The sequence below is a fragment of the Anser cygnoides genome, chromosome 5, assembly GCF_040182565.1.
Source record: "Anser cygnoides isolate HZ-2024a breed goose chromosome 5, Taihu_goose_T2T_genome, whole genome shotgun sequence".
In the NCBI taxonomy this organism is placed as follows: domain Eukaryota; kingdom Metazoa; phylum Chordata; class Aves; order Anseriformes; family Anatidae; genus Anser; species Anser cygnoides.
In genome coordinates this window covers 14142029-14156153 of record NC_089877.1, presented here as the reverse complement: position 1 = coordinate 14156153, position 14125 = coordinate 14142029, and the positions used below count along the sequence as shown (strand labels likewise).

The 14125-nt window shown below is 38.4% G+C and overlaps 1 protein-coding gene across 7 annotated transcripts in view; it reads left to right on the top strand.

Moving 5' to 3' along the window:
- The window catches only part of EXT2 (exostosin glycosyltransferase 2), a 73089-nt gene that overhangs the window by 33742 nt on the left and 25222 nt on the right, over positions 1-14125 (top strand). For all 7 annotated transcript variants that reach the window (XM_066997184.1, XM_066997181.1, XM_066997185.1 and 4 more), the window contains one exon: positions 9185-9374. In XM_066997184.1, coding sequence (XP_066853285.1) covers positions 9185-9374 — 190 coding nt within the window. The remainder of the gene's footprint in view (positions 1-9184; positions 9375-14125) is intronic.

Below are 14125 nucleotides of genomic sequence, written 5' to 3'. Positions count from 1 at the left end.
CTTTTTTTTCCTCGTATAAAAGGTATGTGGTAGGAAACTTGGTAATAATTCTTTGTGTTTGTGTGTGTGTATGTGTTTGTGTATGCATTGTGTTGGTAACTTGCACAGATGAAGTTAATATATTTTATGACAGCTGGCAAAATACCTAGCAGTTCATTTTATGTCCTGGCTGTGAAATGCAAACTTCTAACTTCTACTATTGCACGCTCCAAATTGCTTGCTCATTTATATATTTATTTATTTTTCATGCATGCATACACACATTTATTTCTGTTGAATTTAGTATGAGTTTAGTGCTCTTAAAAATGAGTAACTGCAATGGTGGAAATGGTGGAAATACTGAAGATGTTAGTCTGCAAGGGTCTGTAATGTAATTCTGCTGAAATAGCTAATCAGTCCTATGCCTCCATGTTATTTCTACGTAATTTCTCTACTGCAGAAACTGATGATCAAAGTTTTGCTGGGTTGTTTTTTCTTTCCCTTAAATAAATGTTTCACCAGTTGAACCTGCCTCTGTTAAGAAAAAAAATGCTGGAGAATTAATTAACCTTCTGCACCAGGCAGCTGGTTCTGATTTTTTTACTATATAAAAGCCTGCAGATGATTTTCACTCATAATCAGTTAATTTTCTCTGTGTCAAAATATAAAAAATAGTTTTGTTTTACTAATAAAAGCAAACTTGTTAACTGTCTCACTTTATGATGGGTTAGAGAGAGTCTCTCTGAAAGCTGGGTAGGAGTGCTCGGCAGTAGCGTGTTTGACTTCAAACTCCTCAGACTGACAGAGTGTGAACAGTTGCTACAAGGGGTGAGAAGCTCGTGGCTGTGTTTCAGAAGACAAATTTCTGTTGCCTAACCAAAGGCATTGGTCTACTGTTGTCATTGTGTAGAGAGGAAATGTAACACGTATATTTAAGGAACAAAGCAAGCTGCGAAAGTATGTATTCTACAATTAGGGGGTCAGAGCTTCTTAACACCTTTAGATTATGCTAGCAAATCAAGCATCTTGAGCATCTGGAAGCACCTAGTAAAATTAAGAAAATGTCCTTTAAGGGGCTTTAAAGGAAATAAAAAAAAAAAAAAACTATTTATGGTTCTCTCCTGTACTGGAAACTCATCAGTTTCTGGGGAAGCAATTCGTGCTGTGAGCAACAAGCAGGCTCCTCTTTTTTTTTAATATATATTCTTGGAAAAAATATTTATACTAGTTTTTCAACCTAGAGGTTCTTAGGCAGGTTTATTGCCACTGACAGAGCAACATATCAAACAGAGCACTGAAGCTGTGGTGGAACACATAGCAGCTGTGCCACGCTAGGGCAGCATGAGGAGTAAACAGGAATGTTGTATCAATGTGCAACTGCTAAGAAAAGTTAGAAGGCTGACTGCAATTAGACAGGCTGGAATTTGTCCAGGATGTTGGAGTTAACACCTCATATTGTGACTCTCTCGTGCCACGAATGGTCAGTTCCTTGGTGGTTTTATGTCTCAGTTGAAAGAATTTGATGTTTATCCTAGTCTGTGAATATTGCTTAATATGTGCATGAATTCATTTCTTGCTTTAGTGTGGAACAGAAACATCATAAAAAAGTTCCTTTATGGGCTGTATAAGCTCCGTATTAGCCAGCAATACAGAGTGCTTGTGACCTCTTCTCACAGGGTCAGTTAAAGAAAATAGAATTCAGATCGGGAAGTGTTCAAGAGCAGTTAAACTTGTAGAACAGAAGTACACAATCCTGTGATATCTTTAACTGTGGCTTTTAATAGCTACTCGTAGCATGCATGAAAAATTCATTCCATCAAGCTCTTTCTTCTTATTTTTTAGCCATCTAATTCTGGTGGGCTTTGAACCATGTTCTTGCCTTGGAAGTGAAAAACTGGAGCCTTCTCCAACTTACCTTTTAGATTATTTTTCCCTTGGATGTATTATATTTTATCTCTTTGAGGTGAGAGCACATTACAGTTGTGATCTATAGGTGACCATATTCTCCAGGAATCAGCTAATATCTTACTGAAGACAATTTAGAAGGTGATGATATATACCGTACCTGCTAAGTCACAGGGTTCTTTTAAAAAGATTTAAAAAAAAAAAAGTGGTATTTGTCAAAATTCTGCTTGTTGCAAAGTAAATGATCTGCTTGAGTATGTTACTTATCTAAGTTTGTGCCTAACGTGCACTGATAGCACTGTTACAATTTCTAGTTAGCTGAAAAACGATAGCTGGAAAGCAGGTACACGTGTATATTTGAGGTAGCAGAAGATGCCAAGTGTATTCTTGAACTCTGATAAGGCAAAATAACTAAAGGTGACTTGAACGTGTTCCTCATTTGCGGCAGAACTGCTGTATTAGTCTTTAAATAAACTCCAATACTGAAGCATTTAAAGAAAATTATTTCAGATTGGCCTCAGGAGCAGGACACAGGTAACTGTTGAAGTGAAGCACCTGTGAGTTAACATTAATACCACAGTGAAATGTGCGAGTAACTCAGCACCATAAATCCTTGTGTTACTGGCCAGAACGGGACCTCCAGAACTTGTCGCATATATTCTCCCATGGAAATAGGCTGGCTCAGCATCCAGTTCCTCTAGCTCTCCTTGTTGTTTCCCGTGCCGTTGTGGATGGTAAGGATTATATGCAGTGCTCGTCCATATGCTCTTGTTCCCATTACACAGCTCAGATAGGAACAGAGAGCAGAATTGCAGAAAGAGTACTTAAAAGTCATAGTCAGGTTAGCAGAAGGTGCAGGGAGTGCAATAACTGTTTTAGTTGAAGAAGCTTGCTGCAGTGTTTTTTGGCATTAGTTTGGCTTACATTGGCTCAAAACATTTGTGAGACTGTTGCCTGAGTATCTTCACCGCAGCGTGGCCACAGCAGCAGTGCATCAGGATGTTTTTCCAGCAGGAGGGGGTATAAGGTACACGGAAGATAAATGCATATGCAGTTAATTGCATACTTAATACATGATATGATTCAAACATTCGTATATGTTTGTATCATTTGACTGAAGGCTGTTGGCCTCTTCTAAAGGAAAAAATGTAGCGTAGATAATTTGCCTACTCACACGCTGTCCTGTTGAGGAAGTGGATGGCTGGTAGTGCTAATACGTAACTTTCAATAAAAATGTGCTTTGTTTCCTCCTTTTAATGGGGAGGGAGCAAATGATGTTTTGGGGGCCTCAAATTCATTCCTGGGCCACTTGACTCCCTTGTTGTCTCAGCTAGTCTCTGGCTGCCAGCATGTGAATTTAATGCCTTTTAGATTTGTTGGTCCAGCCACTAACCATGAGCTAGAGGCAATCAGTTATGTTCAAGAAAGCCAGAACATGGCGGGTTATGTGGTGTGCAATCTGCTTGGTACCAGTTTGGGCTGCATTAGAGCTAAGGACCTTGATCTCTTACCTTCAGTTAAGTACTTTGTTATGCTCTAGTAGAGGGAAATCACTTTCTCACTTGTAGATGTTTGTGTTGATTTAAATTTTCTTCTTACTTTGCCTAATATCTTCCTAACATATATGGGTTTCTGAAAAATGCGGATGTTTTCTTTTTTTCCAGTTTTCCTTTAGTTGTTTTTGTTGAAATTCTTTTAAGCCTGTTCCTAACTTGGACCTATAAAACATGAGGATTTGTTTGTCAGTTGGTGCATTTGAGTTTTGACCTTGGGAGATAGAGACTAAACGTTAATAATCACTTAAGAGCATGACTATGCCGAACAATAAGCATACCAGATTTCATTTCTCCCGGTGAGGCATTGTTTGGTTTAAATTAAAGTGAATAGCCGAATTAACAGTGCAAAAAATACCATTCAGTAGCCCCACCGTTTTCATTCGTGGGCTTTGTCCAATTACCAGACAATTGACACTTGTTAAGTGATTAAACTGTTTTTAAGGCCTTTGACTAGTTCTTTACATCTTATGGTCCCCAGATTATGTCAATTGTTATAGTTGGACTTCCATCCTATTATCACTCGTCATCTTCAGAACATTAACTAATCATTAATATATATATGTATTTTAATTTTATCTGTAAATGAAAACAAGTTAGCACTCTTTTTGGCAATGCACATCTGTATTATTTTTTTTTCCACTGAACTCTGTTTGATCCTGCTGTATTTCCAGCTACCTTGTGTGATAGTTTGAGTCAGGTGGGTGAAATTTCGCTTTATTCACCATGTTAGAAGATACATATTCTTTCTTAGAATAAATAAATTTCAGTTTAATTATATACTTTTTGCAGTGTTGATGTTACAGACAAATAGACTATACCACAGATGTTCAGTTATAAATATTGATTGTTATAATTTTTTATTTTATTTTTGTGAAACATAATTTTGAGAGTCGATTCTTTAACTTACCTGCCTTATGGAAACCTTAAATATGAACTTTATTCTTGATAATTCTGTTATCACTGAAAATCTCTTCCTTTGACATATTACTAAAAATAAGAGTTGAAGAGATGAACTTGAAATTGAGTTTTTATATCAAAAATGTGTTCAGTCTATAGATGCCCTGTCAGAAGGGCTCAGGAAGCTGATTAAATCTAAGCAGCTAAAAAAAAAAAATAAAAACACAACATGCTGAATAACAGTGTTATAGTTGCATGATACATTTTGGCAATCGAAATCCATGATATCAGATTTCATTACTTAAGTAGGAATTCCTGTGCGCCTTTATGGCTTATATATTGTTGAGGAAGTTTTATAATCTTGACCAGAATGTGAAATGTTGGCCCCTGCAACTTGACTTGTGATTCTGCGCGGTGTAACTGCTGTGGTTGGCTCCAGAGAAAGAGAGGGGTTAATTCTTTTGGTTTTGCCTTATGACCACTTGAGGATGGGAAGTACAATGAAATACTTTCTCAAAGTATTCAATAAAAACTTATCATGAATAATTGGAGCAAAATAGAATAAATCAAGGCGTTTTTGGTCTGATAATTCATAATTGAAACCACATTGAGGTTAGGATTGATATTCTGAACAACCCAGCTGAAAAAGCCTTACCCGCAGAGGCAGGGGATGCATCTCTGCTTTGCGTAGATGTATAGATGAGCTGCTTAGCTGCTGTATTAAGTTCAGCACTGTTGGCCTTACCTCTGTGGTTTTAATTGAGAATTGTTGTCATTCAAACTGTGTGGTTTCACTGCTGTTGGTTATAACAAGCACTAAGTCTGGTTGTTGAAAATAAAATACATAGGGAGGAAAACCCTCTGTCTTGTTCATGGGAACAGTGGAATTTTATTCTAAAATGCTTTTGCTGTATTTCCCCACTAAATGGTAGCTTGGGAAGTTCTTGACTCTTTTCTGTAATATGGAAGAGCATCATACAGCCTTGTTTTCCTAGAGATCATTTCGTGTTGCAGTTTGTAATCTGTCTGCTGTGTGTTTCTTCGAGCCTCTTTTGGTGAGACCCAGTGTACACTCAAATAAGAAATTTGGGGTAAGACCCTGTCTTAGTTGTGTCTGATACCAGTACCTTTGAGATTCTGTGATATTTATAATGATCGGCCAGTTCTAGATCCAGCTCTGTTCAGTGGCATTCTGAAACTCTTGCCTGTCTCACTTCTGTGTCCTAAGAACAGTCTGTTTAAAACTTCTCAGCTAACTTGAAATTGAAGGCTCCACATCAAGTCCAACCCTAAGCATCTCACATGAGAATTCAAATTGCTTAATATCTTATCCTCAATACATTGACTTCTCCTAAAATAGAATAAAGTTGTTATTAATGACCAAGAGGGAGAACAATTTTTAATGATTCTACAGTAAAGGTAAGTGCTTATTTCTAAGGGCATTATTACACATACACACTTGTGGAAAGCATGCGTGACAGCTGCAGTAGTCTGAATCCTTCCCTATATACATACCCATTCCTGAAATCTCCTCTCTCCCCAGCTTCATGCTATCTATGAGTTCTTGCTGTCATTCAGGTCCCACTACTTTGGCTTTTCTTGTGATCTGCAAGAGTTGTCAGACATTTGAGACTGCACAATTTAAGTGACATGAGAGATTATTCGTAGGAAATGGGCATTTGAAGTTGATCCTTTTTGCCCATAAAAATAATTCACAGCAAGCAACCTATTAATCTTAGATTAATTATCCTGGTTCCTGTAATGATATTAGCTGGGAGGGCAAGACTGAAGGATTGTCTTATTGATAGCTGAATGTCAGCACTTTGTCAAGGAGAGGTGATGGATGATCAATCCACTGTTGCTGCTTGCTCTTCTTTCTGAGAGTGAGAGTTGCTGTGAATTCCATCATGAATGTTAATAAAGGTGGGGCTGGAGCAAATGTTCCTTTGCCACTTGGTTTCTTGAGCAATGACTGGGAGAACCCATCCCTATATCATTACCCATTTCATGCTTTGGTGCCATAATGGAGATTTAATTAGGTTGCTGTTGAATTAATTGCCTGTATGGCTTGCTTTTCCAAAGGAGAAATCTGGAAGACTTTAGTAAATTATGGAGGCTTGAATTTGCCCGATTTCCTGCAGAAAGTGGGGGTCAATAGGTCTCAGACTGTAGACACACTCTTTAGGCAGGCAGCAGGGGGTTGGCTCTTAATGGCACTTGAGAGATGCTTAATTGCCTTTTTGAAATGTTGTTCTCAAATGAGAGGCTTGGTTCTCCCGTCCATTAGCGTGTGTCTACAGGCTTTTCCCTCCCTCCATCATCCTTTAGTAGATGCATGAGCAAAAACACCTTAAAAGTTGTCTTATTTTTCCTAAGTTATAACCAGCAAGGGAGAATTTTCATGCCTTTCTGAAAGTAGTAAAAGTTGAAATTTAAGTGTAGCTAAAACAAGTTCTTAAGAGAAAGCATGATAATTTTTATAGACGCATGCGCATGTGCTCACAGTCATGCATCTTCATTTTTTCTTTGGGTACCTAAAATCACCGTAGAATGATATAAAGGGAATAATCCTTTTCCAGGGATATCTAGCAAGTCATTTCTTAGGAAATGCTGTGGCCAGAGAAAAAGTTGCTAAAGAAAGTAAACTTCAGGGAGGGGCTATTAATTTAGGTGGCAATAGTTGTCCATAAGTAATGAGTACAGAATTGCCTATAGATTACTTTACTGGTTACTACTACTTGTAGGATAGAAACATCAGATTTTCTCAGCAGTCTGCTGGGTATGAAATTAAACCTCTGCTACAAGTATTAATGAAAAGAGTTTTCTGAAAGTTGTTTTAAAGAGCTTTTCAACGTTACAAGGATCATTTGGGGAATAGCAGTCCTGGGGTGGGGTTTGTGTGGAAATGAGTCTGTAAAGCTTTAATGAGGTGGATTGTGCCCTGTTAACGCTTAGATTGTGATTTGCTGTAGGAATTACTGAAGCTGGAACAAAATCAAAGGGCTGACTTCTTCTGCCACCAGTTGTCTTGTAAAATTAGCAAAAATGTTTACGGAATCCTTAATTTTAGAAATTATAATAATCTGAAAGCAGATTTTTCTCTGCATGTGTCCATCGTTAAAGTAATGGATATATATTTTCTGAATTACTGAGCGTATTTCTCCGCTATCACAGGTAGCCATGTCCTTTTCATGAACTGAAGTTCCATGCTGTGCTATTACTGTTACTATGTTACCCTATTACTCCTGGCGGGTAAGAGCTGTGTGTTTTCTATTGGGAACCTCTATGACAACTTATATCAAATGCTGCTTGTACCAGACCTGATAAAGGACACGTGTAGCTGAAGACCAGTCTGTCTTTCCAGCTATTTTGGGAAGTCTAATAAAAGACATTACTCCTACTGCCAGATTCTTGCCTGGGACATACCGTTAGACCATCACGGGTAAAACAGTGTGCTCATGTTGTGCGTAAATTTAAATGTCTCTCTTCTACCTCACGTTTATCCCCACGTCAGTGTTGATGTGCTTGTAGAAGGCAATGGTATTCACATAGTTTTTTCTCCTTTGCCAAAATGGTAAAAAACAGTATGATTTCCTTTAGGCTATCTGGTCTTCTTGTCCTAATAGTTACAAAACATTGTAGTTAGAGGCCTCTATCCACTAAACATAAGGAGGGTAATGGATGTGTAAAGAAAAGTAGCCCAAAGATTAAATACGGACATGGAAAATTGCAAAATTTTCTGCGAATACGAGTCAGTAAAATTTGCCTTCCTCATGGTACAAGCAAACCTACAGTATGTGTTCAGCTGAAGATTCTCCTGAGGTTTCTGAGGCAGTTACTAACTCTTACGAGTGTTCATAGTTTTTACAGGTTAGGATTCAAGACTTTCCTGCAAAACAGCATCACTCAGTTTCAGCTTTCCCATCTCTGCTTTTCACCTCGTCCCAAAAGGTCTTGTTTTTTCCCTTTGCTTCTCTGTCTGACCCTTGGTATCTGCTTGGAATGTCAGCTGGGATGGAAAAGCTGAGACCAAAACACCTTTCATTCCTGTCGAGTGGTCCCTTCACTGCTTCCTCCTCGACACTGTTGGTTCCAAACGGGGTTGGCACATGCAGTGAGAATTTAGCGGTCTGTCTTGCCTCATGCCAGTTGAGCTGGCCTCTTATGCTGGCAGTGTATTGAAATAAGGCCTTTAAAGTCTTAAAAGGGATGCCCTAGTTAAAATTCAGGAGGGGTAGATAACTCTCTGAAATTCATCTTTGCATCTCGTGCTTTTTTTTTTTTTTTTTAACACAATAGTTTTTCTCACCCCATTGAACAAACACAGTGTTGTGGAAGCTAGTACATTATTCCTCTTAGTGCCTGCTTTTGCTTTTTTGCTTGGATGCCCATTTTATGACAGGTTTATGGTTTTTGCTATTCTGATGTTTTTAATATTTTTTCACTTCTGAAGTTGTAATACTGATAAAGTTTGTTCACTAAGTCCTGCCTGTAAATATAAATGTCCTTAAATAGTAATTAGTGAGTGAAAACTGAGTTATGGTAGCTGAGCTCAAAATTCACCGTAGTTTTCCTTCTCCACAAATCTATTTGCCTACTCCAATTTATTTTTTCTCTGAAAATCCTCTTACATGTATTGTTACAGCTAGGTAAAAATAAAAATTGAATTAAGAGATTGGAATGAAAGTTATGAGGGGAAAAAAATGCTGAAATTAGAGAATCATCCTACCTGATCTGAGCACAATCCAAATCTGATGGTTAAATCCTGTCTACATGAATTACTCCTTACCATAATAATTACTCCATACTGTAATAATTCACTTGATTTGAATTGTTTTCCTTCACAGAAATGGAGCAGTGTGAGCAACCCACTCTTCCTTCCACTGATTCCACCACAGTCCCAAGGGTTCACAGCTATAGTTCTGACCTACGACCGGGTGGAGAGCCTTTTCCGAGTCATCACTGAGGTGTCCAAAGTGCCTAGTCTGTCCAAGTTGTTAGTTGTCTGGAACAATCAGAACAAGAATCCACCAGAAGGTAAGACCTCATGGTAGGTGTGATGGAAGAGGGTGAACCTGGGGGTAGCGTGTCTACTTGCACCGGTTACAGTATAACCTGCCTTCTGGTTCATTAATGTGTCTTCAAAAACTATTTAATAGTTTCTTTCAAAATAATAAAATAGGATTTTTGTGGCAATGTTTTTGAAAGTGAAATGAGAGGCCAAAGTAGATTAAAAAAAAACAAAACATGTGAATGGTTCTGCACAAACTTTAGGATCAAAGGTAACATACAATAGTTGCAGAAACATTGTCTGCCCTTAACTTTATTTTGGGGACTGGTAAGGAGAGAGACTTGGATTTGTCCATGCTTGGGTTTATTTTTCTGTAGACACTGTCATTGCTATGAATAACTTTTATTCTGCTGGACTGTTTTGTGGGGCAAATGCAGTTCAAAGCAGCAAAGTAGTGTGAGTGTTTGAGACTATAAAATAAGTGAGTAGTTTGACTGATTAAATGAAAACTTGAGACGTTTTGGGTGTCTGAAGAGAAGTTCCTACACCACTGGGATGTGTTGTGAAAATACCAAGGCTAGCCCAATAAAACAAGCCATACATACCTTTATTTAAATGTTTTGGTTCCCAACAGATATGCTACTATGTTCTTTATATGAGTGAGTCTGAAGACTGCAGGATGCATTAAGCTTTTGAATTCATGGTTATTGTAAAGTGAGGGCATATTCAGAGACCTTTCCCCAGATAATTTACATCTGAAGACTTTTTTTTTTTTTTTAAGATTTGGCTTCAGAAGTATGTTAATTGCTCATGTGTGGACTTGGTGATATAAATCTGAATTCATTTGTTTAATCTTCAGTATCCAAGGTGTGCTTCATTGGCAAGAGTATTAGCTGGCCTGGCATGCTGCTGTACTGTATTAACAAATTGGTTTTAGTTCAGATGTAACTTCAAGTAGCAAAACTGCCTTTATAAGCTTTTCCACACTACAGTGTACATGTGGAAGTGTAGTTTTGCCATTATATATGGCAGTAAGCATTGATCCGCTCTACCTTCATCAATATTGCCAGTCAACAACAGCAGAGGGGTTAAATATGTTCTTCCCTTAGGCCTTGGCTCAGGCATTCTGCTTCACTTGCTGTGCCTCCTTCAGGTGAGGACTTCAAGCTTTATTGTCCCAGGTCTGTGATCCTCCAGATTCTCTCCTGTCGTATATTAACCCTTGTGTCAGGACCTCCATCTCAGGTTGCCCAGTCCTCACATCTTGCTGCCTGTTTTCAAGTCCCAGATCCTTATCCTGTGTTTCTATGTCCTCTTCCATATCATACCACGATTCTGTCTGCCATCAGCTCCCATTTTTCCTGATACTGTAATATAGTTCCTGAGACTATAGATATAGTAGTTGTAAATGAGTTTATTTCCTGTATGTCGTATGTATGAATTGGTCATTCTCATCGGAAAATGCAGGTGATGTTTTTGTTTGAGAAGCAACGTTTCTTTCTAGGAACATGTATTCAAAAATGCTAAATTTGGTGATACAGAACTTTGTGTATTCGTCTATCTTCTGTATCAAATCATGCTTGTGGTTAGGACTCCTCACTTTGTGATTCAGTTTCAGCTGCTGCTGTTTTCCGCTCTTCGAAGTTAGCTATTTGGCACAGCAGTAAGATGCAGTGCAAAAATTAATCCCTCGCCATTTGTCTCAATTTACCATCTTCTGACAGCTTCTCGGGAGCCAAGCTATTACAACTATTCACTTGGCTCGTTTGCCATTTTGGCAACTTGTTGCAGTTCAAAGCAGAGTAGCTTTATTGTTTGCTATGAAAAGTGTTCAGTAATACTGCTGTGCTAAACACCTCAAATTTAGTGATTTACGAAATGTTTGCAGTCTTTTGAAGTGAGAAGTGTTGCATATAAATTGATGATACTGGAAATTTTGCAGTAAGAAGTTTGTCTGAAAGCAAAAATGCTTAGTGTTACGTTCATTCAGTTATGTAAGCTGTGAGGGTATGTATCCTCTGAATGCAGGTGGACTTGACCCAAATGGATTGTTTCCATGTTTTCCTTTGAGTGAGAAAAAAAAAAAAAACAACGTTGAAGCAAATAAAACATTGCATAACTTTTCTGTTAAATCATTCGTATTAATTGTGCATTTAGAAGTTCTTGAATATTAGAGCGTTTTATTTTTTTCTGCCTCAGTTACTGAGAAGATAAACTAGTTTCAGAAAAAAAATGCTGTTGGCTGTAGAGTTTAAAACCGTGCTCTCAATTGTTTTGAGTGTAGTTAAACGCCTAGGCACTTTTGCCCTTACATTAGACTAAGCATTGCAATGAAGTAAATAACTATTTGTTTCCAGCGTTCCTTGTCTCTTTATTGCTGTTATAACCATTGTAATCTCTTGGGCCATGGCCAAAGAGAGGTCAGTTTGATTAAATTAACTTGTTTTATTTCAGATCCATGCAGGGCATTCCACTTGGCTCTTCAGCCAGTCTCTCCTTCGGTCTGTCTATTAGCGATCCTAATCTGTGGACTTCAAAGCTTCTGCTGTTTATAGCCTGTTAAAGCCAGGAAGTTTCTGATGGATTAGGGCAAGGAATGAGTTTGAAGTTTGTAATGTGCACCACTGTCACTGATAAAGTCAAGTTTATTACCCTACAGTAGTATCTGCACTTTTATGGCTATTTTCTTTTAATTGGTTGTAGCAAAGCTGAGGCGCTTGACCTCCTCGAGCATCAAGTGCTATGTTTCCTGGGTGTTTCCATATACAGGACACATTTCTGTACAGAAGCAAGTCTTGGCTTTCGTCATTGCAGTCCTGTGGCTTTGTTTGGTGTGTGTAGGTGGGAGGGCTGGGTGGAGGACATCAAAGTTGTCTTCCATACTGATTATGCACAGTAAATTGAGAATTGGATTTGGGCCTCCTGAGGTGGAGCTGGCATAGTGCTGTGCAAATATGACACGAGAATAGTACTATAATTGAAAATGACACCAATTACACTTGATACTGTTATCAGAGAAGTACGTATTGTAAGCAGTCAGAGAATGGGAAGCCAGTTGATGTAACCTTTTTGGATTTCAGTAAAGCTTTCAGTACTGTTTATCACAGTATTCTTCTGGACAAAATGTCCAGCATACGGATAGATAAAAACATGATACAATGGGGGAACAGTTGGCTGATGGGTCATGCTCAAAGGGCTATAGGAAATGGGGTTACATCAGGCTGGCAGCCAGTTGCTAGTGGGGTTTTAAAGGGCTCCATTTTAGGGCCAGTTCTCTTCAGTGTTAGCATAAATGACTTGAATATGGGACCAGAAGGTGTTTAGAGTAAGTTTGCAGATGATACTAAATTGGGAGGAGATGCTGACTCCCTCAGGGGCAGAGAGGCCTTGCAGAGAGATCTTGACATATTAGAGGGCTATCAACGATGAAGTTTAACAAGAGCAAGTGGCTGTGCCTGGGAAGGGGCATTGCTGGCTGTACGTACAGACTGGGGGACAAGAGGCTGGAGAGCAGCCCCACGGAAAGGGATCTGGGAGCTCCGGTTGGTATCAAGCTGAGTGTGAGCCAGCAGTGTGCCCTGGGGTGCATCGGGATCAGAAAGCTGCAGCAGAGGAATGTATGAGAAACACAGAAGTCTTGTGCAGGCATATCAAAGCTTTCAGAGAGCTTATGGTAAAAACGTTGGATCTTTTGTACGAGAGCAGAGAGGAAATATCACGTATGATAATGATTTTAATCCGGAACCTTAACACTTTGCAGAATCATTTTGCTGATCTTAAGCATTCTGTAAATTTAGGGGATGTGATCTCTCTGTCTTTGTCTGAGTTTTCCATTTATACTCAGCCATATGGGGTATGCAAGAAGCTTGTCAACCCAGCCGTAACATCAGCAGGCCCATGACTACATGTATAATATTAATAAAAGGTTAAAAGCTTTGAAATACTATAGGAAAAATATTTTTTTCTCACTCGCTCTGCATCCAATAAAATAAACATTGTGGTCCAACTGTCTGCTGCTGGGAATATTTGTGTAGACAGGATGTTTTTTTATTTTCTCTGTTCAGCCAAATACTTTTGCCCTTTCATTTAAATTTGTCTAAATTGCTAGTTCTGAAGTTCAAGAAAACAGTCTGTGATAGTAATTTCCACTAACACATCATGTGTGTTTTAGCTGAAGAAATCATCTTGTCTACCACATACATGGTATAGAAACACTTAAGTGCATTACTTTTAGTAAATGTGCAATGAGTAAGGAATCACGTGTGATAGTTTGATTCCTTTTTAGGTTCAGCTTTATGAAAAACAAAAATGGATTTTACAAAAATGTGTAGTATTTTCTCTGTAGTTCTTTAAGCAGTGTTTCCTGGAGCTAAATTGCTGATAATTTCAGAATAAGGTACAGATTGCTAGGTTTAGGGATATTACTGCAACAACCACATTTTTGTTTGTTTGGTCCTGTTAATTGGCCACATTGATACAAAACATTGAGGATAAGGAACATGGGTGTCCTGTGGGTTGCTGTGTCTTAAGAAAAAAGCCTTCAATGGCAGATTTTTTTACCTACTTTACCAGCACTGGTAGGAGTGTTTTGTTGAACTACTTTTTAGGTTTTGAATTAATTTGGCTTCTTAACAATGTACTTACTGCCATTTTCCTTGATTAGCTGGAGAGCTGACTGAAGACTGTTTTAGTCTTCCATGAATCATCTGATGTTACTTCTGAAGGAAGTCTACAAATCTAGTTTAACAAACCCAGCTGAGGCTCTAAATTATGTCCT